Source organism: Perna viridis, chromosome 6 (genome assembly GCF_037379345.1).
Source record: "Perna viridis isolate PV_CMFRI_1.1 ecotype Kerala chromosome 6, ASM3737934v1, whole genome shotgun sequence".
Lineage (NCBI taxonomy): Eukaryota > Metazoa > Mollusca > Bivalvia > Mytilida > Mytilidae > Perna > Perna viridis.
The window spans coordinates 48,831,917-48,858,466 of NC_142450.1; the positions used below are offsets into that span (position 1 = coordinate 48,831,917).

Genomic DNA, 26,550 nt, shown 5'->3' on the forward strand with positions numbered 1-26,550 from the left:
CATTAAATGCATTGAATGTTATGTATACATTTCAGAAATCAGGCGGTTTTTTTCTGTCATAGTAAAATGATGTAGTTACACAATTACCTGACCAATTCTATTATAAAATTTGTGAATAACATAACTATGAACCAAGAAAATTAGATTTTATTTAATACAGCTTGTCTTTCTTTATAAGCAAGCGTTTCTGTGAAATTTTCACCGTGATAGTGCCTTCCATATACTTTAAAAGACACAAATTGGTTATAAATTGAATTTTTAAAACATAGAATTAAACAGTAATATCTGTTGGCAGTTGTTAATATTATCAATTAAATACATAATGTATTGATTAAAAAACTTCAGTACTTTAACATTTGACATTACAAAAACAAAGAAATATCAGCATTTAATGTATCAATGACTGTTTGTTCTACCGTTGTCTGTGATGAAGTCATATATATATATATATATATATATATATATATATATATATATATATATATATATATATATGTTTGTATTATGATATTCCCCTTACATTTTGTGTTCTGTGTGATATGTCAATTGCCAAAAAAATAAACAAAATATATTTCAATAGGAAAAGTTGTTTTTGTCGACTCTGTCTGCTTAATACATTTTCGAAATATAGTTTGCAAGACTCACACAATATATAATGTATTATTCAATTCATACTCACGGTTTTATGACGGAATTATCCCAGTGATACACAAAATGAGTGATTTTACGAAAATCTAATGTGATTTTGAATGTTCATATAAGTTTGATATTCATTTATACATAAATGATTATAAGACGACCTCTAGTGAAACATATCGAAAATACGACACATAACCTTGGTTCCCTTGGTTACTCTATCACAGATAAAACCTTCTCAAGATGAAAACGTTCATTGTTTCATTCTTTCTTATAAGCAAACATGGTCATTGTATAGTGGTTGGTCTTTATTGTTAATTATTTACTTTTGAGAATCGCAATAATTTTTAAAAACAAATTCCTAATATCATACAAGAATAACACATTCTATTGCCGTACACAGTTTCATCAAAACCTTTCACCAATACCTAAATATAACACTCTATTGCCGTACTCAGTTTTATCAATATCAACATTTTACAAGTAATTAACTTTTAAATTAGTTTTAACTAAAACCAAACCTACTTTGTGTTTTTTTTAACCACCAAGGGCGGTAACAAAAAATAAAAACTTACCATCAAAGTTGAATTTCTTTGTATTAAATAATGTAAATCAGTGCATATCATCGTTTAAAATTATAAATAAAAACACAAGTATTTAATACTTGGGTGTTTAGAAACTCAGAAACATGTTTTAAATACCTTGCTGTCAAAATACCGAACTAAAAGAACAAATAATGGATTTTTTTTATTTCTGTTTCACTGCAAATTAATTTTACAGAATGGTTTATAAACAGCATCACATTCAACAGACTGCAGACTATCAGTTGATTCATGTCTCCAAGGGTTGTACTCGTATTTAGCGATGACACAATCATGTGCATCGGGAGAGGAAATATAAGATTCTATTTGATGTGGTATAAGTAAATGATCATGTGACCAAGTCCAGAATCCACCTCCAATTCTCTCCATTCCAATAAAGGCTTCTGTAAATGTATTAGAATTTTCATTTTAGCATAATGTGGAAAAAACAGCAGTCTAAATGTACTAAATATTCTTTTGATAGTTGTTTTGTTCTATGATCATAATGAGTTGTACGTTCCACGTTTCTTTTATCGTCTTTGTTTCCTGTTTTCACATTCTAGAAATTTATGATTTTGATGCATTTGAATTGTTCCACATAGTTCATGCTTCGGTGTCCTTTTTGTCGATATATTATAAGTTTGCTCAGTTGATAAAACGCCTTTGTCTTCTTTTTTATGTCTCAGGTATCTTTTGATTTACGTTAATCAGGCATTATATACTAATAAATGACTTTGAGACCGACTATAACGGATTGCCCCAACGAATCGAAAAAAAAATCACCTCTCATTTTTTTTTATCAAATGAAAGATCAACGAGCTTCAAACACTCGAAGCAAAAACGCAACGAATAGAATGCATTCATAAAATGTTAACAAAGAAGATCATAAAAGCGGATTTGAAACGAACAACAATGTATTTTGAACGTTCATCTTACGACATAAACGCGTTGATGAATTGTGCTTGACGAATGCCTTGAGAATTAAAGCAAATTAATTTAAACTGCGTTTTGTTTTGTTTTTTTTTTTAAATAGAAGGTTCCAAAAAAGATTAACTTAGAAAAAAAACGATAAAGTCTTTTAAAGAGTAATCAAGGGAACCAAGGTAATTAAAGTTAAGATGTAGCTAACACAATTGCAGATTTCTCAATTTATTTGTGTATTTATTCATATATAATTGGCTGGCCTCGCCGTTCTTTAGAAGTTCAACTTTATTAGTTAGATATAAAAAATAAACGGGTTTATTAAGAGAACTACTCCGTGTGGATGGCTAGACTAGGTCTTTGTCTTGTTTTTTTTTGTAATTGAAAAGCCTGTGTTGTACTTTAAACATGTCAGGGTATGTCTGTTAGAACTTCATTGCAGGAATTGTCATATACCATTTTATTACCATTTATTGTTTGGCTTGACTTTATTATAATGGTTTGTGCTTATATAATGTTTAAAAAAGGCCACGTGATCTCTGTATTATAGAGTTTCATTATATTGACGTTTATTTCTTGTAATTCTTCACTCTCATTTGAGTTAACAAATCTACCCCAGGTATTTGATATATTTAATAATTTTGGGTTGTAATAGATGACAGAAATCAGAAGGAAGCTCCGCATTACTCAAAAAAGTATTCCATACTCATTTAGAACTAACAGAAAAGTAACTATCAATGAATTATTACTCTCAGTTTCATCTAAGCACTAACAAAGTTTCACACGGGCAATACAAGTTTTAAATTTATTTGCAGCTAAATCTATCAAAATGTATCTCTAACAATACGAATGTTATCTAGTCACGTAATCGAGCTTTAACAATAATTCCGCCATTGCTGTTGATATAGAAATAATTTCCCTAAACGAACGAACATAATGTAAACATTCCAGGTTTGAGAAAGTTTCTTACCATCTATGACACAATAAACGGATACGCTTTCTCCTTCACATCTCCGCAAAGTTATTTTGATATCAGAGAAAAAAAGTAACCGTTATACTTCTGAAAATAGTTTTCTGCTCGACAAAAATGCAAGCGGACTCTAATGCTGAATGCGTTGTAAGCGATCTGTTGACGGATAGCGAGTGTCCACCGAAACCAACGAAAAAAAGGTTTGAATGACGATCGCCTTAGTTCTATTTACGCTCACCACACTTCTTTGGCATTCGACGAACTTAGTGGTGCTTGCTTAACGAAATGCATTATATCCAAATCAAAAACAAATAACAAAACTGTTAATGACAGGAAACAAACGTGAATCGAATCCCTTACAAATTTGTAAGTTACCTCGCCAAAACTAAAGCTTTAAGTTACGTTTGCAAAATTTGAAGTTTGTATCAATTTTGTTGGCAAATGTCATACTGGAAAAGCCCTTTCACTTGTTCGTGATTTTCAAGTTTTACAAATTTTTACCTGCAGTCGTATTGGTAAATATACTCAACGCATTCACCTCAAATAGATTAGTGGATGATGGTTCAATGTAAAACAGATCAGCACAATGGTCCTTACAGTAAGCCTGAATATCAAATAGAAATGAGTTATCATGGTATGGTATGTTATGTTTCTTTTCATGATTTTTTTTATTGTGTAATTACTTAATAGCTTTAGAAATATTATATATATTTTACAATTGAGTCTACATTAAGGATTAATTAATTTTAATTTTTATTTTATATATCCGTTGTTATGTTACTGGTATTTAAAAACATATCATTCGTATCGTACTCATCAATCTTGCATTACAATAAAATCTTTCGATAAATTGAAAACTAACTACATATTACAAATTCAATACACTGGAAAATTTACTTTGAGAATGTAAGAAAATATTGTGTTCAGAAGGATAAACATTATATGTCGTTTTTTATTTGCGATTTTGTAACTTTTCACGTTTAAGTTACTTCATTCTTTGAGACAATGTTGAACATGTCTAATCACTTAAAAAGTAGACCACCTGATTTCATTCCCGGTTTTGTGGCAGTGCATAGTTTATATTTTTAGCTTCATGTATGTTGTATTTATTATTATCTTTGGTGTTATTTATGTATTTGTGTTGTTATGATTTTGTCTAATTTGTGTTTTCGGAATGTCTTTGTTTCCTGCTTTTCAGGATTCTAATGCCTCTGAATTGTCTCGATGCTCGGAAATTTTTTCCAATATTCATGGCTGAACAAACTGGATGATTATTGCATACCTCTGCTTGTTTTTTTGTCATTTTCTGCCTTCCTAGTTTATAGCATTGTCTTGGAAGATTACCCATATACTGACTATATACATAGAAATCAAACCCATCAGGACAGTCAGTAAATTGTGAAGGACAATCTGAAGTTAAGTTGAAATCAGCTTTATAAAATGTAAATTGATCTTTTCCAAAAACAAAAAAACAAAAACAAAAACAAAACAAAAAAGAAAAAAAACAAACTTTGCTTTATTGTTGAAAGCAAATAATTAAATAAGTTCTGTGGTCTTTGTACACTTTGTATACTTTTTCATGTCAGTTCTTAGTCTCCATGATTTTTTTTGTTATTTCCGCTAGTATCTCGTTTCCCTCGATTACTCTTTGTAAATTATATATATTACGAAAAAGGCAGAATAGTATTACGTACCGACTGAATATAATATGTGACAGACGGTATAATAAATGGTCTGTCCTATTTGGTAATTAAGTCTTCAGAGGGACAGTCTGAGACCTATTGTATTTTTTTCCTTCAGCAAACCATTGACAGTCAGACTTTAAGTATTTTATTAATATTTTCATCATTTTTAGTGAAAAATCTATTTTTCCTTAGCTATAGTAACTGTTTATTAAATAAACAAGAAATCAATATAAAATCACATTTCAAACCATAATTCAGAAAAATCATTATCACAGTTATGGACAGACAGTAATATCAAATTATGTACACCGAACTTGTTTACATGATATTTAACAAAGAGGAAGCCTATTTTCAGTATGTATATTCTGAAAGATCAAACTTGATGAATACGACGTGTTACGTACCAACTGTACTGAATGCTACACCAATGAAAATAACATAAAATCATACATTGTTATACTAACGTGTAGTTTTATGTTGCGTTGTTATCTGAGGAATGATGGTTGATTTTCCAAGAGAAGACACGGGATGAGCGTTACATCTATCACCTGTACAGCATTGTCCATTAAAATGAAAATCTCTCTTTCCGAATATATGACCTGATGATGTAGATAGTTGTTCGCAGAGCTGGAACAACATATTTTCACTAGACATAAATTGAATTATTATGTGTGTTACATAATTCTTTTATGAATACCTTGCTGACTTGCTTTCGTAACACTTTAGTTTCATTAAATATCATAAATAAATGGGTTGAAAATCTAATGTTTTCAAATTTTACCTTTTGGTCGATGCACCCCAGTTGTACAACTTGTTTAAAATTTGAACCTAGCTTCTCCAATCCATAGCATTCCTGCAAACAGACGGACATCAGAGTGAACGAAATATTATTTATCTAGAATACACAAAATTACAGCGAGGAAACATAACAACAGATTTAGGAAATAAAATGCTTCTCTGAGCGCGGAAAATAACGACTGCAGAGGTCTTACCCTGATCAGTTGTGGCAAGTATGGACACAACATCCAAGTTTGATACAGCTTTGACTTTTGATTCCGATTAATACTTGACACAGAGTAAGAATTTGACTCCTTATTGATAACAAGTTCCAGGTAAAGCCTCAAAATCTTTTCCAACCTTCCTTTGCAGGTGTGATTCTTTATTGTATAATTTCACAGACAGTCGTTCAATTATAGTCTAAATATTGTCCAAATATCATGAAAATGCTTGGTTATAGCCCTTTTCTTTCCTTATTCCTAAGTAACAAAAACCAAAGTCGATCCCAGTCGTATGGCTCCTTGTAGTAAAATCACATTGTTTTTGTCTGCAAAACGCATTACATCCAATGTTTATTATCAAAGGTAGACGCAGAAAGACCTATACTGCCAATACACTCTCCAAAGAAGAGAAAAATATGTGCTATCCACTTTTGGTCTCTCTACCAAAGACGATGATTGTGATTAACCGTCTATGTACTTGATTCCTAAACTCTACAAGAATCCATACAAACAACGTCACATAGCTGAATCTGCAAAATGTTCTACCAAACCCTTTTTTTATCATATTCTTTTGATTTCCGCCAGAATCTTCCCTTGATAACTCTTTCATAAAAGAGCATGGACCAGGGGCACCTGCTTTTCTTGAAACGCCCGCCGAGTTGCTTATAAAAAAGTTAAGTACCAGTGTAATAGAGTATTACCATTATACGACTATATTAATACGCCGTATTAAAATTTCTCTGCTTTAAGTTGTGGAATGTATAGCTATTTACTATTAAGGTACAAACAGAACCAAAATAGGATGTGTTGTGTGTTTTGTACAAGAGATTTAAAGTGTGTTGCATTATTTGATACAAACATTCATGACGATAATTTTCTGTTCGTTAGATGTTTCAATTGCAGCTTACCGTTCCGTATCCACACGCTGTTGTTTTGGTACAATTGTCAGGACTATCAACTTCATAGCAGTCAAGACAATCAACTAAATGAAATAAACATCAGATCATACTGCTGTATACCAAATAAAATAAACATATTCCCACGGATCATTTTCTATATACCAAATAATTTAAAAATACACCCATATTGCTGTAACAATCGCCAAGTATAAATTATCCTTAAACAAACAGACTACGATTTCGTTTCCCTAATGAAAACGTCAAATGTTTAGGTTGAAGGAAAGAATATTGAGATGTAGTAAAACGTAAAGGAAGGCTCTACTGGGATATGTAGAGCTATAATGGTAAGATACAGCAAATATGTTTCAAAAATAACAATCAAATAAAATGTTTGACCATGTGACATTCTGTTGAAAGCAGCTCTACAATCCATGGAGTAATCAAGGCAGATCTCTTGTAGGATATTGGTCCTGTATGAACTATTAGAGATGGGACACATCTTGTATCAAGCACAACAAATGTCGGACGAATAGCAAAGGTGAGGTGAAGTGATACAAATTAATCGTTTACATCACAACGAAATATTCGCAATTCCCAGTAAGCCGTAGAGTCATACTATCTATTTGTATTCATTTTTAAATTCGTTTTTTGCCTTTCTGAATTCACGATTCATTGTTCAATAAATAAAACAGCCCCTGATTTATAGATATATGGACAGCAATATGAATATCTTAACAAGAGTAATCAAGGAAACCAAGGTACTAGTGGTAATCAAAAAGAATGTAATCCAGGGATAAAGACCAGACATGGAAAGTAAGTACAACAAAGAACAAAGAGTAACTAAAATTATACATGCAAAGCAGCAAAAGCAAATGAACAACTCGGACTCCACTAAGAGTAATCAAGGGAACCAAGGTTACAGCGGCAATCAATAGAATGCAATCCAGGGACAAAGACCAGACATGGAAAACAGACATACACAACAAGAACATAAAGCAACTAAAATCATACATACAAAGCAACAAAAGTAAATGAGCAACTCGGACTCAACTAAAAACCGGGAGCATGGACCAGGTGCACCGGTAGGGTAAGCGTCCACTGCTTTTTTAGAAACAGTTGAACAAATCAGTTTTCATAGCGCAGATGGATACACCGTAACGATCCACGAGTTCATGATGACGATCATAAAACTTCTGTAGTGATGACTCCAATATTGAGGCAAAATAACCCTGATCCAGAAGCCTACTTGTTAGAAGTAAAGTAAAGTTTAGTCAATAGTTTTCCCTTACCATCGATTTCTAAGTGTAGGTCAAGGTATGAGGCTGACTTAAAGTCTCTGTAGTATCCTTTATCTCAAGTTCTTTGGAGTAGATCCAAAGGCCCGAAATTAGGATTGTTTAAAGATAATTCGTCACCTATATAGCGGAAACTGAGATTAAAGGATTTAGCTTAACGATATTCTTTCTTTCGGATCAGATCAGCTATAAAGTCAGCCTCATAAGGGTGAAGGAATAAGTTAGCAAGTAGAGAAGGACAGTTTGATCCCATTGGAATGCCGACCGCTTGTTGAAAAACGCGTCCACCACACTGGACAAATATGTCGTCGATTAAAAATTCAGCATTTTGTAAACATCGTCTTCTGTATATTTGGAAGATGATTTTGAATTATTTCTTACAAAGTATGAGGAATCTCTACCAAGAACTATATATTTTTCAATAGATTTCAATGCTTAATGCTATTATTCTATTATGATAGTCTTGAACTGATGGTGTCCAGAAGATCTTTCAAAGTTTTCAAGATCCATATTGAATTTATACCACAATTGGGGGTAACACGTGTTGTGGTAGGACTGCAGACCCTCTTTGACAGCTGTGAGTATAGAAACTAAAAGTTTTGAAAGAGGTTTGGTGGTACATTTTGCAGATCCAGCTATGTAGTGTTGTTTGTTTGGGTTCTTGTGGAGGTTAGGAATACAGTATATAGACCGTAAATCACAATCATCGTCTCTGGCAGAGGATAGCACAGATTTATGGTTTTCCACAATCTGTTCTTGGAGAGTGTCTTAGCAGTATAGGTCTTATCACTGCTAATATTGTTTTATGTCTACCTCTGATAACAAACATTTATGTAACACTGATGTAAAACGTTTTGCAGACAAAAACAATGTTGTTTGGGGCTTTGTCTGCTAATACGACAACATATTTTTCATGAATAGTAGTCAATGTTTTAGCTACCTCGGGGTCTTTGAAAAATGATGTAGCATTGGCACTAATTGACCTTCTTAAAACTTTCCTTCGTTTCAAAATTAAAGACCTCACGGCCTTTAACCACTCTGACAGAGAATCAATTTCTTGTTCTTGTTTTATCCATTTTCTTGCGTAGTCCTCCAGGGCATCAGTATGAACTTTGTTATGATTCCAATTTATTTAGCGTGGTTCACGGTACTTGGGAGTTTTATAAAGAATATTACGCAGAGATTCGTTTTTTGGAGATGGTTAAATCTCCAGTAACGACGTGGCAGGAAGGACCATATTTGAATGGAGAGTTTTTGCAGGAACAGTCAAGTGATTTAGCCTTGAAGTATTCTATCTCAAGGTTCTGCAATAGCCTTTTATAATTGAGAATTTTGTATGCAATGGGTGAGGTATAGGAATATAAAATAATCGGTATTGACTTGTCTTTGAAATATTTGGGAATTTTGTTGGTAACGTTGTTGTGATGGCGAATGTTAGCCAAATTAATTGCATCTATACCTTGGTTGACAAACGGTAGTGGAAGGAATGATCGTTTTTCTTCATCTCGACTTTTCACACAAACTGGTTTAAAGAGTCTGTGGAAACCAATATCCAAAATGATGGCATCAAGTCTGTACAATGATGAGGTAGGGTCAGAAACAGGAATGTTTTGTGAAGGGAGTGTAGTAGTGTGAGAGGTAGAGAATAGAGTTTGGTTCTAATGTGAAGGAGTCTAAGAGGTTTTTGTATAAAAGGAAGGAGACCATCTATGGAAACATGTAACTTAGGTGACGTATAGTGGCAATGGCCATGACACCTTTCCCGTCTTGGATTTTTGTCAAATAAATTCTTCACATTTATGCTATTATTATATAAGCTTGAAAGGTTTCCTACGCTTTTGATGTTTTCATTGCATCTGTGAGGTATTGCAGTACCTAGTCTGCGTATCAAGTACTCCTCTCTTTTCATACGATAGTTTTTACTTAGAACGGGACTGTTCTTTGGAAGGTAATTTTTTTTTCTAGAATACGAACTTTCAAACAGAGGATTGATTGATCTTGTTGATTAAAATGTTTATAAACTGTCGGGAATTTGATGGTTTTAATTCCCGAACGATGACCGCACATTCGTTTGTGTAATCGTTCTTGAGTTTCACCGACATATACTAGACCGCATAAATTGCATTCTAATTCATATATTAAGTTTGTTGATTTGCAAAAGGATGTCACTAATTGTTTTTAAAGTACTTACAACATTTGCGACACATTCTTGGACAAAGTTTAGATGCTACACAGTCATCTGAACATGGGTTTCTTGAGATTAATGCAAGACGTTGACAGACACCATCATCTCTGTTTTTACATACACTATGATTCTTCATGGGAGCTAGAAATACAAAAGGAATTTAATTTCAACATTGATTTCCGTTTATTACAAGTTGACAATTCAAAAACAAGGCAATAATAAAATAAACCAAATTGTTGTTTGAAAAGTCTTATACATTTTATAGTATACTTAATATTTGTAATGTAATGGTTTTCTTTTGTTATTCATTTCATACAAACATATATGTCTGACGATAGCGATCGTTAAGTCGTATATACTTGTATTTAACAACACTGTAGTAACAACATGATATCAATCCAATCGTGATATTTTCTTGAAATCCAGTGTGCTTACCCATTGGAAATACTTGCATGCTTTTTCATTGTATAAGTGTACCAACTTTTAAATCTAATTTCTGGAAGGGTATCAAAATAGTGTTTAACAAAGGGTCCAACAGACATACGGAACACAAGGATACAATAATAATCAAACAGATGTCTGACACTTCATCCATCGTTTGTATTTAAAAATGTATATATATGATCCAGTACGTACATTAAAGTGCTTTATATCTACATAAGAAACAAGAACAATCCAATTTATCTAGTTTTTACCGATTTCTGTAACATTTTTGGTCGGTTCTAATTTCAATATTGGAGGTGGTTTGTTGTTACATCTATCTGTATTACAACATCCGGCCTCCAGGCTTGCTCTGTTGTGGTGACCGTTTGAGTATTGTTGACAAGTCTTGCAAATACAGCAATAAAAAATGACGCAACTATCATGTTCGCGCCCAAAAAAAAATATTAGTTAACAAGCGGGACAACGGATTCATGAAATTGTTTTTTTCTATCTTTGATACGCGTGTAAACCAGAGAAAATGATTACATTCATGTAGGTATTTTTATATTTTAATGTAAGTATCATTTTGGTTGTGTTAGCATTGAACAACGAAAGTCATTATCTTTCTTGTTCAATTTTTTTTGTTCGAGTTAAATATGTGATGCGGATGTTAGATAATACAAATACACAAATCATTTTTGATGACATTAACCTTGAAAACATGGTAATATTTTGTCAGCGTAAATAATGTTATTAAATGAAATATTCAAAACGAAAAAAAGATAATTACACCCCTTCAAGGTTCCAGACATGGTAGGAACCAAAGAGCGATCGATCTCGAAAATCACAAAATGATCTCGAGTGCCAAACAAAACACATAACACATAACACTTAATGACTGTGTGGAACATGTTCCGCACATAAGTTCAATAAAAGTACGTTTTTGGCACGCCCAATATATATTTTCGGTTATTTACGATAACCAATTGATTATCATATTTATTATATTAATTTTCTTCATAATTCATTGCTGTTTTCAACATTAATTTTAAATTTTTATATTTCCGGATTTATATTCATATTCGTGTTGTAACGTTTTGCCTGAAAATTTGTGAGTGACTTTCGAAGTTAATAACTTACGAAGCATTTGATAAGCCACTGCTATGTATATGATAATGTCCACAATACAAAGCACTTTTTGTCATATTTTGAATGACTATTACATGGAGTAATACTTGTCATGTTGAAGATATGTGTTAGTTAATTTTTCATGTTTGAATATGTATTGGTATGTGCATGTATGGGTGTGAAGTATTTAATCCAATGATGTACATTAAAGCTAACTATACTTTAACGTATCAGAGACATATTTTGTCAACATTGAATCTTTCCTTCTGCAATGGCCTAGTTGATCACATTATTGTGTATCTATTTCCAGAATAACTACGGAAACAAGTTGTTATGAATGTTCTCTCACTTGACTAAACAAGACCTTCATCGAACAGGCGCACTCTGTGGATGCTCTACCAGAAACTGGAGCAGGTCACCTTCCAGAGCACTCTAGTTTCCCTTTTCACTGACATTAGATAGTTTTGATTTCTTACCTGTCTATTTCCACATCCCATTCTGTAAGTTTCAGTGAAATGGGCTGTAAATATTTGTGCTGTGAAACAGTACTGAAAAAAAAATACCATTGTTTCCGAAACATTGCATATATTTAAATATTGTCTTGGTAATATTGTATATTTATTTATTTAGACACTAATAATATTGTTGACATAATAAGCAATATTTCTAAATTTTTTTCTAATGGTGACTAATTAAATCTGCCAAATGCAATAACATGAAAAAAGAGTAAACATGACAAGATATAGTTAAAAGAGGAATAATTCTGAATGAAATATTTGAAAATAATAATAATGAAGATTTATTGTTATTCTCCACTTTTATTTTAACCATTCTATTTTTCTTCCTTTTAAAGATATACAACATATTTTTTGATATATAAAGAATAAAACGAAATTACTGACCTGATCAAATAAACATGATAACTTATCTCCCTTGTGTTCTAATCAGATCAAAAACAATCCAAATCTTATCAAACAATTTAAAAAATTAAGATAAAGTTTATGATTTTAAAGTTGTATTTTTACTATTTTTTTGTATTATTTGATAATGATAATAATGAAGATTTATTGTTATATTCCCCTTTTGTTTCAACCCTTTTATTTGTTCTTCCTTTTAATGACACACATGTTTTTGTTTATACATGAAGGTAAAAACATCTTGCTTCACTAAAATCTTTTAGATCATATACAAATGTAATCAAACAAAATTTAAAAAAAATAAAAATAACTAACAATTATTATTTCAAAGTTGCATTTATCCTATTATTATGCTATACTTAGAAATTGATGGTAAAGGAAAAATATTGACCAAACTTTACGACAAACGTGATGACTTTTCATTCAGAAATGTCAACTTTACTTTCATCTATGACAACATCCGTTCAGCACCTGCGTATGGTGTATTCATATCACAACTCATACATTATGCCAGAGCTTGCCGAAACTACTTTTTGTATCGCGCTAGAATTCTAACAAATATGCTTCTGGAACAGGGTTATGCAGCTACAAGACTGAAGTCATCACTACAGAAGTTTTATGGTCGTCATCATGAACTCGTGGATTGTTACGGTGTATCCATCTGCCCCATGACAACTGATTTGTTCAACGTGTCATAATTTTCCTTTTCTCTTTTGTCTAACCCGGACTTGACTTTTAATGGGCAACTCGGTGGGTGTTTCTAGAAAAAGCAGAGGACGCTTACCCTACCGGTTCACCTGGTCCACGCTCCCACTTTTTAGTGGAGTCCGAGTTGCTCATTTACTTTTGTTACTTTGTATGTATGATTTTAGTTGCTTTATGTTCTTTTTTGTGTATGTCTGTTTTCCATGTCTGGTCTTTGTCCCTGGGTTTCATTCTTTTGATTACCGCTATAACCTTGGTTCCCGTGATTACTCTTCCGTGTCTGGTCTTTGTCCCTGGATTGCATTCTTTTGATTGCCGCTATAACATTGGTTGCCTTGATTACTCTTTCAAACTGTTAAATATAAGACGACCTTATTTCTCGAATGAGGTCACAGAAAAAAGAAGTTTAGTTGGTCCGATTGGCTAGTATTCACATCTTGATCATTCAAAACATGACTATAAATGATAAATAGAATGTACTTGAAGATGCTTGAAGTTATTGTAGAGAAAAAATCATCATAGAAATGCGCCCTGCTTATGTAAGTTATTCAACCTGGAGTTTAATATGCCTTAAGATAATAATTTAAGTAATCAGGGACATTGTACCTTCATTCTATATAATGTCAAAGTACACAACCAAGCACGTACTTGATCCTTTGTGTAAACATTGCTCACATTCAGTTGACCCAAATGATATGAATTTAAGGATTGTTTTAAATTTTTCACCACGTTATGCAAAATAACCAACCTTTAGGTAGTTTACGCTTCATGAACGGCAAAGCCGTTTATGATCAAGCGTTTACTACCCCTAAGTTGGTTAAAATTTGGTCAAAAACTAATAACAATCCCTATAATATAATTTCTTAATAATATAGTCATAATTCAGATTTTCCCCCATCATCAATGCCTTATTTAGTTTGGATTTATTTAATTTGAGGACCAACCAACGTTCATGACGTCACAGTATCAAATTAGTTAATGTCCAGGTAAAAGTTAATTAAATTAATTTAAATTTAAATCAAATTAAATCATTTTTACATCAACACCAACAAAAGCTTCTATGTTTAGGCATAAGACATTTTATTTAGTCATTTTGAACGTCTCTTTTTAATTACTTTTTGCTGATAAAAAAAGATGTCTTTTGATGTCCCTTGATACATCTATTTTTGTTGCTATGCATTTTCCTAATTTTAGACTCATCTGGACATTTTAAATAATAATATTAATGCCTTTATCTGTAAGTTCTAAAGCTAAGTAAGTGCTAAGATAGTAGATTTGTTTAAACAAGAAACCTACATAAGTAGGACCCTAATAGGTGGTTACTGTGCTACATTAAAATTAACTTATAAATGTTGGATCCTGACATGTGGTGTCGTGCTATATTACAGAAAAGCTAACATCAGTATGATCCTGACATGGGGTGACCGTGGTACATTACAAAATATCTTACATCAGTATGATCCTGATACAAGGTGACCGTCCCAGATTACAAAATAAAAGTATCCTGATATCTTGTGACCGCGGTTCATTACAAACAAGCTTACATCAGTAGGATCCTTACATGTGGTCACCGTGGTACATTACAAAATAACTTACATCAGTAGCATCCTGACATGTGGTGGCCGTGGTTCATTACACAATAGCTTACATCAGTAACATCCTGACATGCGGTGGCCGTGGTTCATCACACAAATAGCTTACATCAGTAGGATCCTGACATGTGGTGGTCGTGGTACATTACATAATAACTTACATCAGTAGGATCCTGACATGAGGTGACCGTCTCACATTACAAAAAAAACTTACATCAGTAGGATCCTGACATGAGGTGACCGTGTTAAATTACAAAATAACTTGCATCAGTAGGATCCTGACATGTGGTGACCGTCTCACATAATAAAATAACTTACATCAGTAGGATCCTGAAATGAGGTGACCGTGGTACATAACAAAATAACTTACATCAGTAGGATCCTGACACGTGGTGGCCGTCTCACATTACAAAAAAACTTACATCAGTAGGATCCTGAAATGAGGTGACCGTGGTACATTACAAAATAACCTAAATCAGTAGGATCCTGAAATGAGGTGACCGTGGTACATTACAAAATAACTTAAATCAGTAGGATCCTGACATGTGGTGACCGTCTCACATAATAAAATAACTTACATCAGTAGGATCCTGAAATGAGGTGACCGTGGTACATTACAAAATAACTTACATCAGTAGGATCCTGACACGTGGTGGCCGTCTCACATTACAAAAAAACTTACATCAGTAGGATCCTGAAATGAGGTGACCGTGGTACATTACAAAATAACTTAAATCAGTAGGATCCTGACATGTGGTGACCGTCTCACATAATAAAATAACTTACATCAGTAGGATCCTGAAATGAGGTGACCGTGGTACATTACAAAATAACTTACATCAGTAGGATCCTGACATGTGGTTACCGTGCTACAGCTAGATACATCAGTAATGTCTGGGCAGTCAAAACACTCTAATGCTGATAAATTGAATTTTAGATAAAATTATTAAAATCTTGAGTGGATGTTTATAAACTTGTTAAAATAATACCATTGCATATTAAATATAAACGATATGCTTTATAATTGTTTAAACCTCTTTTCAAATAATAGAATCTAACGTGTCATATATTTCTTAAACTTATGCCAGAATTCAAATTTCTTTACACGTAAGTTGCTAATGCATGTAGGAATCAAGTTATATCTTAAACCGCGCATTGTTCTGCCTCATTGTCTATTATAACAACAAATTATAATCGTATATGTGAATAATTTAAAAATTCGAATGAATGCAGTTTTGGCATGATGTGTTTACAGATTCCGAGTCGAGTCGTCTGGATAATTTGACATTTGTGTGAATTCATTTTATTTAGTGTGTGTTTCTTGTCGCCATATAACACTTAAAAGGCATCCATTGGAATTATTTTACACTTAATATACAGCTTCAGTAGGATCCATTGTACAGCTTGTGAGATTGTTCTGATGACTAAGAATCGATAGTTAAGGAGTTGTTTAATGTGGAAGTTATCGGTACCATTTGGATTCGTTTTAGGTAGAAAGTAACTGTTCTTTTCAAACACACAAACTTATCAGAGCTCAACCTTGTTCCTGAAGTTAACATGAAGAATTATCATTCGAATTAAAAATACTCATGAATATTTTTAATCCTATATATAAGCTATCTATAGAATGATTAGTGCAGTTCAATTAGCGCTTTGAAACCAAGAACGGGTAGAAGCTATGACCAATTAGCCATGCCAAGAATGTACGCTATTAGGCAAGTCATAAACTCATCAAGAGGTAAGATATAAACATTCAATCAGATGCAACTTACGACATATTTTACATGACCGTTTACAGTATTTAGCCAGACATGGATCTCCACAAGCTTCTGGTAGTTTGTTTAGTATATGGTAACAAAGGATTAAATCTATATCGTTGCATTGGCGAGGAGCAGCTGCTATAAAGGAGATGCTGAACAGAAAATCTGCAAATATAACAGTTTTTAACAGTTTAAATGCTATATGTCGTAGGTTTTAGACATTAATTAAGGACTTATCTTTTTTTTATTTAGATCTTTCTATATATTTGATGTTAATACTGCTGAGGAGAGGTCACTCCGTGAAACACGTCTACAGCATATCGAAATTTGTAGTATATTTGATCGGTATTTATTGAAATTGATGAACATGGAAGGAAGTCAACATGAATTATATTATTTACGATTTCGGCTTCATTATGCAAAGTGAACATCTCTTTTTAAAACAAACATTATAGTCACAAATTGTCAAAAAGACACATAAATATTAAAAGAGTCACGCACAGGCAAGTGCATTTTTTAATTTGATTGATTGAATATTTCTACACTAAATGTGAGCGTCAGTTATATCAATTTTCTTTATTAAACAAAATGTGAAAAATAGGAAAAATGATACGAGTTTAAAGAGTAATGAAGGAAACCAAGGTTATAGGGTAATCAAAATTATGCAATCCACGGACAAAGACCAGACATGGAAAACAGACATACACAACAAAGAACATAAAGTAACTAAAATCATACGTACAAAGTAACAAAAGCAAATGAGCAACTCGGACTCCACTAAAACAGGGAGCATCGACCAGGTGCACCGGTAGGGTAAGCGTTCTCTGAATTTCTAGAAACACCCACCGAGTTGCTCATAAAAAAGTCACATTTGGGGTAGACACATGAGGAAAGGAAAACTATGACAAAGCTCTGACATAACTTATGAGTGTATGAATTTAACTCTGCAAGTTTTGGTAATTGTCACCAGCATGGAAACAGTTCACCTTCATAGGTTTACAAGATAAAAGAAAGAACAATAATCATCTGCATATTACGATTCTATGTCTCTTATACTTAAAATAACTTCTTATAGGAAGAACATTCGATAGAACAAAACACCTCACGTGTATAGAAATATATTTAAATAACATACTAACATACATAAGATTGGAAGCTTCTGAGAAAGAAGCCGAGATGATTTGAAACATATAAACATAAACAAATAACGTTTCCGGTATGCATATAAATACTTCCACTTCCAACTCCGATCAAACTAAAGATCACCTGAGATTTGTCATAAAAGTATATGAGAATACTTATTTCTTTAGATTAATCATAGTCATCGCTTCATCAAATAACATTAATTCAAACTTTTCAAAGATCTATTGAATACGCAAATTTAAGTTGTGTAAAATACTTGATATCTTTAACAGCCGATTTAAAGACTTACATGCAATAATCATGTTGAACTTATATAACATTGTTATGTTGACAAACAACCTAATCTTAACTTTAACTGTCAATAAGTACATGTCTTGTGCATGTCTATAGCTTCTAAAGGTGAAATATTTATCGTATCCAATCGGAGCGCTTGCAGCTAATATGGTACAAAAATAATTTTCAATGTCATATGACAACTCTTTACTCTAGTTTCGTCTTAAAGTAACCTGGATCGATTTTTATAGACTGCTTTGGTTTATCCAGTGTCATAAATTTTAAATATGCAATTTTGAGAACTTATTTTCTTTTTTTACATTCTCGCACGCTTAGAGCCCAAGAGTAACCGTGGGGAGGAAGATTCGAGCGAAAATCAGAAGAATACATTCCAAGGATAAAAACAAGACAGGACAAAAAGACTAGACTATCATTATGTAATACTTTGCTTTTTTACGTCAGAAAATCTGAGCACAGAGATTCGGGATATTTTAGATAAAGAATGTAAACGATGTCACGCATGGTTGTTTGCTGGAAATGCCTGCTTTTCATATTTTTTTGCACATTTTACGTTACAATACATCTATATCGAATAACCAACTGCGATTTTGATACAAACATTATTGAGTATATTTGAACTATAGTCTCAAAAATTCAAACAATTTTGTCTATAATTGGGTTTATACATTTTCCCCGTCTCTGTTTCTTGTTTTTGTTGGAGTGCTTATTTATGTTTATCTCGCTTTATGTTTTTGTCAAGATCTGTATGTAGTTTATTTTTTTCTGCTTTTGTTTTAATGTCTCATTTTTGTCTCTTATGATTTCATCGTATAATCTTTAGCTCCGATTTCATGACCAATCATGCAAAAATACAAATACGTTCATGTGGAAACATTTATTCACGTGTGCAAATGTACTTGGGTAATTTCCATATTGATTTACATTTGAAGGGATAGCAAGTTTAACATACCCCGGTTTTCGATAAATGAAGTGAGAATTCATCACGGATGAAAACAAACATATGATATCATTTGGCCCTATCGATAGTTTAAATTGTACCATATATTTAAAATGCCAGGTTGAATAATTGAATAAAATCGCCAATGTTTTACTTTTTAAAGTTATATTTTTCTATCTGTTCCGTGTTACACTCATTTTGTTTTATTACTATTTTTTGGTTACTAAAGAAACATTTGTTTTTTTTTTTCAAATATCATATATATGTGTTCTTTCTCGAGCCAGATATTCTTTTAAATATGGAAAATCTGAACAGTAGGCACGTTTTTTGTGAAGAGAAATTGGGAGGGTTTCTGGGTATTCCATGTAATTTTTAATGATGCTTATCAAACATATGGCGGTTTTGTGAAAATTATTATAGATATCTATTTTTATACATGTCTACGCATAGCGTTCTCAATGCTCAATCATAAATCAACATATTTTTAAGGAAACAAGTGTGGACACAGACTGGTATTGCCAAAAGAGCAAATTTGAGCATACATACGTTTTGTCTTGATCAAGAGTAACCAATGGAACCAAGATTCCAGTGGAAATCAAAAGAAAGTAATCCAGGGAAAAAGACCAGACATAGAAAACAGACAAACACAACAATGAACATAAATTAACTAAAATAATACATACAAAGTAACACTTTTAAGACTCCACTAAAAACTGGGAGCATGGCCCAGGTACACTAGTAGAGTGAACATGTTTGCATTGTCCAGAAAACTTCCCATTTACTGAAATCAATAATTAAATTATGCACATGTTTATAAATATATATTAACATGTGTTACTGATTAGGTACTGATATCAATAAATGTGGAACAAATTCCACTAGACTTGCCACAAACATAAGACATGTAATATACATATTCTTCCTTGAAGGTGTGTTTGCATAGATGTGTTGAACTTGCTATGTCATGTTAATAATTTTAAGATGATAGGGGCCATAAACTGAAAAAATAAATAGGAGCAATCATAAATCAGTAGTTAGTAAAATCATATCAAAATAACGTAACAATTGATCAACCATAACCATAAAGGCATCGCACAAAAATCAAGTGAATATGGACGACAACGACACGGACGCCGCCGACAATGACGTCGCTGTCAGCACTATTTCTCGATCTTAGGACCAAATTAGTAGTGTATGATTTGCTAAGAATTTACATCGATAATGTCATTGTTTTTACATTAGGCCTAGTTAAGCAGTTCTCTAGCAAAGGAGCATAAAACTGCATAATGGAAAAATTTCCCACTTACATTCATGTACTCAACGAAAAACATTCGAAATTCTTATGAAACAAAAATACTATACCGGTAAATAAAAGACGTGAAGGCTAAACCAGTCGGTACTGCCCACAATTAACACAAAATCAGTTTTTCAACTAAATCTTGTATCAAATAATTTATCTAATTCTAAATAGTCACATACATGTGTAGCCTGAAAAAATGTTTCCCTGGACAAAAACTGTATACTTGTTTTGCAGCTGTACAAAATATATCAAGAGGCACTGCCAGTATCATTTCGTTTCAAAATCAACATAACGCGTATGTACATTTCGTATTTCACAACATTAACGTTTTTTTTTTTTTAGAATCTTTATATATATAGACAGTTTGTGTAAAAGGTTGGAAGTCTGTTCTTTCATTCGCCAAGCCAAGTCAGAAAAAAGCTTGCCAGACAATCTCTAGCAATAATGGAGTAATAAATATACTATCCGTTTAGGCTTAAAAAATGTTTCCGGTCAACCTACTGACCCTCCTTCAGACCCCCTACTCATAAGTTTTTATTTGAAATTGTGAAGAGAAAAAATACGTAAATATTCTGCTGATTGTCTTTCAGAAAAAAAGAAAAAAAAATGAAAACACACATACCATGAGTGTGCTCTTGGTCGTGGATAATCCCTTTTTGGAATTCGGCACTTGAGATATTTTTTTTGTTTTTACCATCTCCGTCAAAACAAAAAAAATACTCATGAGCCGAATCCCAACAGGGATTAAGCTGTGGACTAAGTCTATTACATGTTTAGTCTTTGCATATTTGGTTTTCATTGTATCTTTTCACTTCAAAAATATTAAATGAAATTAAAAATTCCTACCTACCGACCCTACAAAATTTTAGAATAGTGCTCGGAAACATGACATTATTTTTTTCAGCCTTGGAAATTTCTCATCAATAGACTGGCATGCACCAATATCTGTCTAACATGCACTGGAAAGTGTTGATTTTATTCAAAACAGTATTTTGCTGGGTCAAAGATTCAGCAAATGCTGCTGTAGGCTATACACACTGTATATTGCGTGCATATTACAAATCGAATCACCAAGTCACCGATCGACATTAAACCCACTTCTACAGTCTAGACATTACAATATTTCCTGCTTGTGACATGACATAAAATGCTTTTCTCCCATTTTTGATGAATTTCCATTCCGCTCGACCAGGTGTTAAAAGATAAATGAAGTCCCTATGTGATTAAATAGTCTCGTGCAGTGTTTTTATTTCATGTGTCTACTTTAAGGTATCACAAATTCATCGATCCTGACCGTCATTCATCGGTTGTTTAGGGTTTACAGTTGACACCGTTAATGCAAAAAATAATTTGATATATCAAGCTGAAAATATGAACATTTGTCGTTTTGATGATAAAAAAGCATTTAAATGTATTATGTTTTGGTGTAGTTCACAATCAACTAATATCAATATTCGGTGTTACGATTCAAGCTCAAGCTGTGGTTTTGGATATCATAACGGCCACCGAAATATGGATAGTTGCATTATAATGGACATAATGATGTGGCATAACTAAGACCCTACCTTAATATATTGCCAAAATGACGAACCCCAAAAACACTTTAACACCTGAGATTTCACCAGTTGAAGAGCAGATTTGAATAAAACATATAAACGTATTTTATGATGTAAAAAACACAAAATATCAATATTACCAAGTAAGAGCGATTTAAAGTCTACTTATCGAACCGCATTAAATTATTTTTAGACTAGTAAGAATTGTTTAACGCTTTACGACTGTAAGCTGCGCATGGAATTTCAATTCGTAGAAAGATCATTTTAATAAAAGAACTTAGCACCTTATCTATAAAATTTTGTTGGTATCCCTCACGTACAAAGTATTGAATCAAGTTTGGTTTTGATGCAATAAACAGAGAAGAACGGTTTTTGTTTACTTTTAAGAACAGTTCTTTGCTAGACTGAATCCTCTGCCGTGCGAATTGGGATACCTCTTTTGTAATTTGAATCCAAATTTTGGTAAGTACTTTTTGTAGATATAAAGTTGCATTCTATTAATTTGTGACGTGACTGTTAAACGGAATCCACTTTTTAAGATATCATGCAGGCATGAAATGTTGAATATTATTGTATCACATTTTAAAGTTAACTATAACATGTTACGCATTGTAAATGCATTTTGTAACAAAAGATATGAAAGGTTAGCCAATTGTGTTTCTACTAGAAACTCCGGTATACTGATGTTGAGAATTAATTATATTGCCATAGTCTAAGTATTCTAATTTACAACAACCATCAAATTGAAGGCAAAAGAAAGGACAGTGGAAACAAACTAACACGACCGACTGACTGTGAATCCTAAAATGAGTTACGAATTTGGAATAAGTGCCCTTTTATTTTTCTTGAAAATGCAACGAAATCACTTTATGTATTATAAAGAATACGAAAACTATGCCTACTGAAATACATCTTCTCGGTTCATGTTGCCACAAATTACAGTCGATATGCTTCTTAATGGCGGCTGTAATATTTTTATCTTTGAAATATTGCATTACTCTATGTATATTAGAAATTTATTTAACTCCCGTAGGTTTTAGTAAAATGTAAGTCGAAATGTACAAAAATGAAAATTGACGGAAATAAAAAAAACGCAGTCCAGGGACAAAGACTAAACATAGGAAACAGACACGCACAACAAAGTGATAAAATAACCAACATTATACGTACAACACAACAAAAGTAAATAAAAGTAAATGAGATGTGTCTATGATTTTTAGAATGAAATTTTGGAGTCTATACATATACGATAATATGATATAGATACGTATTCGGCCTGGTCTTAGGCTAAAATGCTGAAAGAACAGAAAGCAGTTTTTCCCGTTATTCAGTTATTTAGTTTTCATTTCAGGCAAAGACTACCTGTGGTGTTTATGAATTCTGTAAAAGTTTGTTACTTATAACTTTCGGTAAACAATTTTCTCAGCCATCTGCCTTTTTATCAGGATATTATGATTGCAAAATCCAGGATTTTTTCGTTAATCTTATTGCCTTAGTTCATTCTTTTAGTTTTGTATTTGTTCTGATCTGGTTATACAACTGTCATATCTTCAGTCCAGTTTGACAGTAATTATACATTAATTTCAGAAATAGAATTTAAAAAATGGTAAATCCGTGCAGATATGGAGCATACATACTGGGTGTTGTGGCGTTTGTTGGAATCGTTCTTGGACTACTGGTATTTCTAATTAATAATAATACACCACAGAGAAAAGGACTTAATAGAAAGCGTCCTTTACCAGCAGATGGACCAACAGCTCATTTCTTTCTAAATTTTACTCAATCTCATATAATATGGCAGAGGAAGGATATGATTGCAAGTCGATTTATAGAATATAACCAGCGTGACAATAAATTCATCGTCAAGGAGGCGAATATCCTTTCAATCAGACTTGTTCTTCACTTTGATGTCAAGAAAATGCAACGTGATGCAATTGGTGCTGTATGTATTGTCTTAAGCGATGGACGTAACAAATGTAAGGCAGACGTATTTCAAAATGGATCAAGTGGTATTTTGAACATGAAAGATAAAATAAATGCTCGTCCAGGTTTTAGTTTTTCGGTACGAATTCAGAATCCTCATTCTGTGATAAAGGCATTTGCTCGTAATATGATGGCAATTACACAATCGTTCTACAGCGGACCCGATGTAAATTCAACGTACACCCGAATAACATGAACTCTGTGATAAAGAGGGAGGATTGATGCTCGTGTTGTTTTTACATAAAAAGTTTAACATTATTACAAGACACTCTTGTATTTTTTGTTACTGTAAGAATAAACATTCAAAAATCAAAAATATAAAAGAAGTTATTTGATTGACTCGAGTATGTTCTTTGTCCAGCACCATATATCTGTTATGCGTTTGTTTTTTTTTACATTTCATTATCTTTTTTATTGTACAATAACATTTTATTCGCTCAAGAGTCTTTCTAAAGTTGATTTAGATTACCTTTAGTCATAATATCTTAATAAATACAATGAGTCCTAAAGCAATAAATAATAGATATTGATATTAAAGTTATATAACCTTATATACTCATGGCGCAAAATGCAATGCTAAATGCACATGGATTGATAAAGGGATATTCTTACCTTGATGTTGTATGATATTACAGGTTGAAATTGCATTTTGGAATTCAAATCGTCTTAAAGGTTATTTTTTCAATATTAATGGTTTCCCTTGACGCTGCTTTACTTTTATCTGATAACAATTCTGTATCATCAAAGTTCTACATATGTTTAAAAGAGTAATTAAGGGAACCAGGATTCAAGCAGAAATCAAAGGAACTCCATACACAGGTACAGAAGGTTGCCACAGATGAAAGAAAAGTTGCCAATTCTGAATAAAACGTCATCACGTTTGTCGTATAGTTTGGCCAATAATTTTCCTTTACCATCGATCTGTAACTGCAGGTCTAGAATTGAGGCTGACTTGATAGTGTCTGTATAATGCTTTATCTCAAGTTCTTTGGGGTAGAGCTGCGATGTATAAAATCCCTGAATCTTATGTTTGTTTAACTACAATACGTCATCTATATAGTGGAAACGATGTTCCTTATTTTGGATCAGATCTGGTATAAAGCTATTAACTATATAAGTGGAATTTCTGATGAACAGACTTGCATAGGAAAAAAATGTCATGAGCATGTGGTTCTATAGATACCACGTGTAAACCCCGTATCTTAAGTTTTCAGTATTGTAGTTGAAAGAATTTTCAGAAACATTATTTGGTTTCAGTTAAAGGTTTAAACGAAAACCAAAAAAGGTTTTTGCCGAACGATGCTTAATAAAGAATTATACAAATATTTTAGTGATATAGCAAACCAGGAAACAAAGTTTCCAGAAGTAATAAAAAAAACATAAATTCAAGGATAAAGACCAGATAGGGACAAGAGACACACACAAAGAACATGAAATAACCAAAATGACATGTACAAAGAAACAAAAGCAAATGAGCAGCTCGGACTCAAAAAAAAAAAAACATGGACTATATGTACCAGTACGATAAGCGTTTTCTACATATGAACCTATCCACCGTCCTTTTACAGTTGAATTTGAAAGAAAAAAATTTAAATATTTAAAGAGTAATCAAGATACACAAGATTCTAGCGGAAATCAAAAGAATATAATCCAGGGACAAAGACCAGATATGGAAGATAGGCAAACACAACGAAGAACATAAAACAACCAAAATAATACATACAAGGTAACAAAAGTAAATGAGCAATGAAAGACACTAATTCGTAGCATATCAAAGGAAAATAAAACCAAATTATTTATTAATTATTAATTTTTGGATACTTAACCTTTGAAACTAGGATTAGAGAAGAAAGCATAGAAATAAAATAAGGTTGTATTATATTTTCGGTTTTTCTTAAATGGGTTGTGTCACGTGTTTTTTATATACCCATACTTTGTTACCTCTGATATAGCAGTGTCAGTGATAAAGGTGATTATAAGCGAAACGCATTAAACATCTTCTTATGTTTAAAGCTTGCGTTTGTCTTATCTTCTTGAAGACAGGAATATAGATTGATACGTTTCTACACACATGCCTGCAAACATTAAGGTCTGTGTAATGAATTTAAGAAAAAAAATGTTATTCATTGGGTTTTTGTATGACAAAAACAATCTATCATATTGTGACAAAGGCAAGATAAAATATCTTAAGTTTATTTTTGGATTTCAAGGTTTCCTACTTACAGGTTTATTCACTATGAAAGAGTAACTATGGGAACCATGGTTCGAACGGTAATCAAAAGAATACATTACAAAATTAAAGAGAAGAAAATAGACACACACAAAAAATAATATAAATACAAAGAAGAAAAATAAACGAGCAACTCCGACTCAACTAAAAACTGAGAACATAGACAAGGTGCACCGGTGGGGTAAGCGTCCTCAACACATCGAGTTGCTCATAAAATGTCACATAACGTTACATAAAATTTGTTCAAAATTATTCAAAACTTGTAACTGTAAAATTATACATACTGAAGTCCAGCGAGCTATAAAACGATGTTCAAAAATAATTTTACTTTTATATATATATATAAACATTTAAATGGATCAGTAAAAAACAGAACTGATGCATATCTATAACTTGGATGAAATATTGGGAG

At 32.4% G+C, this 26,550-nt stretch overlaps 1 protein-coding gene and 1 long non-coding RNA gene across 4 annotated transcripts; one reads left to right on the forward strand and one right to left on the reverse strand.

The window, feature by feature from the left end:
* Positions 1–1,370: 1,370 nt before the first annotated feature.
* LOC148615383 (uncharacterized) lies at positions 1,371–19,807 on the reverse strand. Of its 3 annotated transcripts, none has more exons than XM_088590289.1 (12): positions 19,753–19,807; positions 16,708–16,860; positions 15,774–15,853; positions 12,198–12,269; positions 10,866–10,998; positions 10,177–10,311; positions 6,700–6,773; positions 5,575–5,646; positions 5,258–5,420; positions 4,391–4,518; positions 3,610–3,712; positions 1,371–1,621 (listed from the first exon to the last, which is right to left on the reverse strand). In XM_088590289.1, exons 1-12 carry the CDS (start codon positions 19,790–19,792, stop codon positions 1,395–1,397), a joined length of 1,380 nt encoding a protein of 459 aa, XP_088446415.1. In that variant the 5' UTR covers positions 19,793–19,807; the 3' UTR covers positions 1,371–1,394. The 3 variants fall into 3 exon arrangements, with proteins under 3 accessions (XP_088446415.1, XP_088446416.1, XP_088446414.1); XM_088590290.1 differs by lacking the exon at positions 19,753–19,807 and adding an exon at positions 18,128–18,235 and having other exon boundaries at positions 3,647–3,712; XM_088590288.1 differs by lacking the exon at positions 19,753–19,807 and adding an exon at positions 18,128–18,235.
* Positions 19,808–22,153: 2,346 nt separating this feature from the next.
* LOC148615384 (uncharacterized) lies at positions 22,154–24,247 on the forward strand. The gene is made up of 2 exons (XR_015923874.1): positions 22,154–22,387; positions 23,513–24,247. It is a non-coding gene; the product is annotated as an uncharacterized LOC148615384 (long non-coding RNA).
* The last annotated feature ends 2,303 nt before the right edge of the window (positions 24,248–26,550 follow it).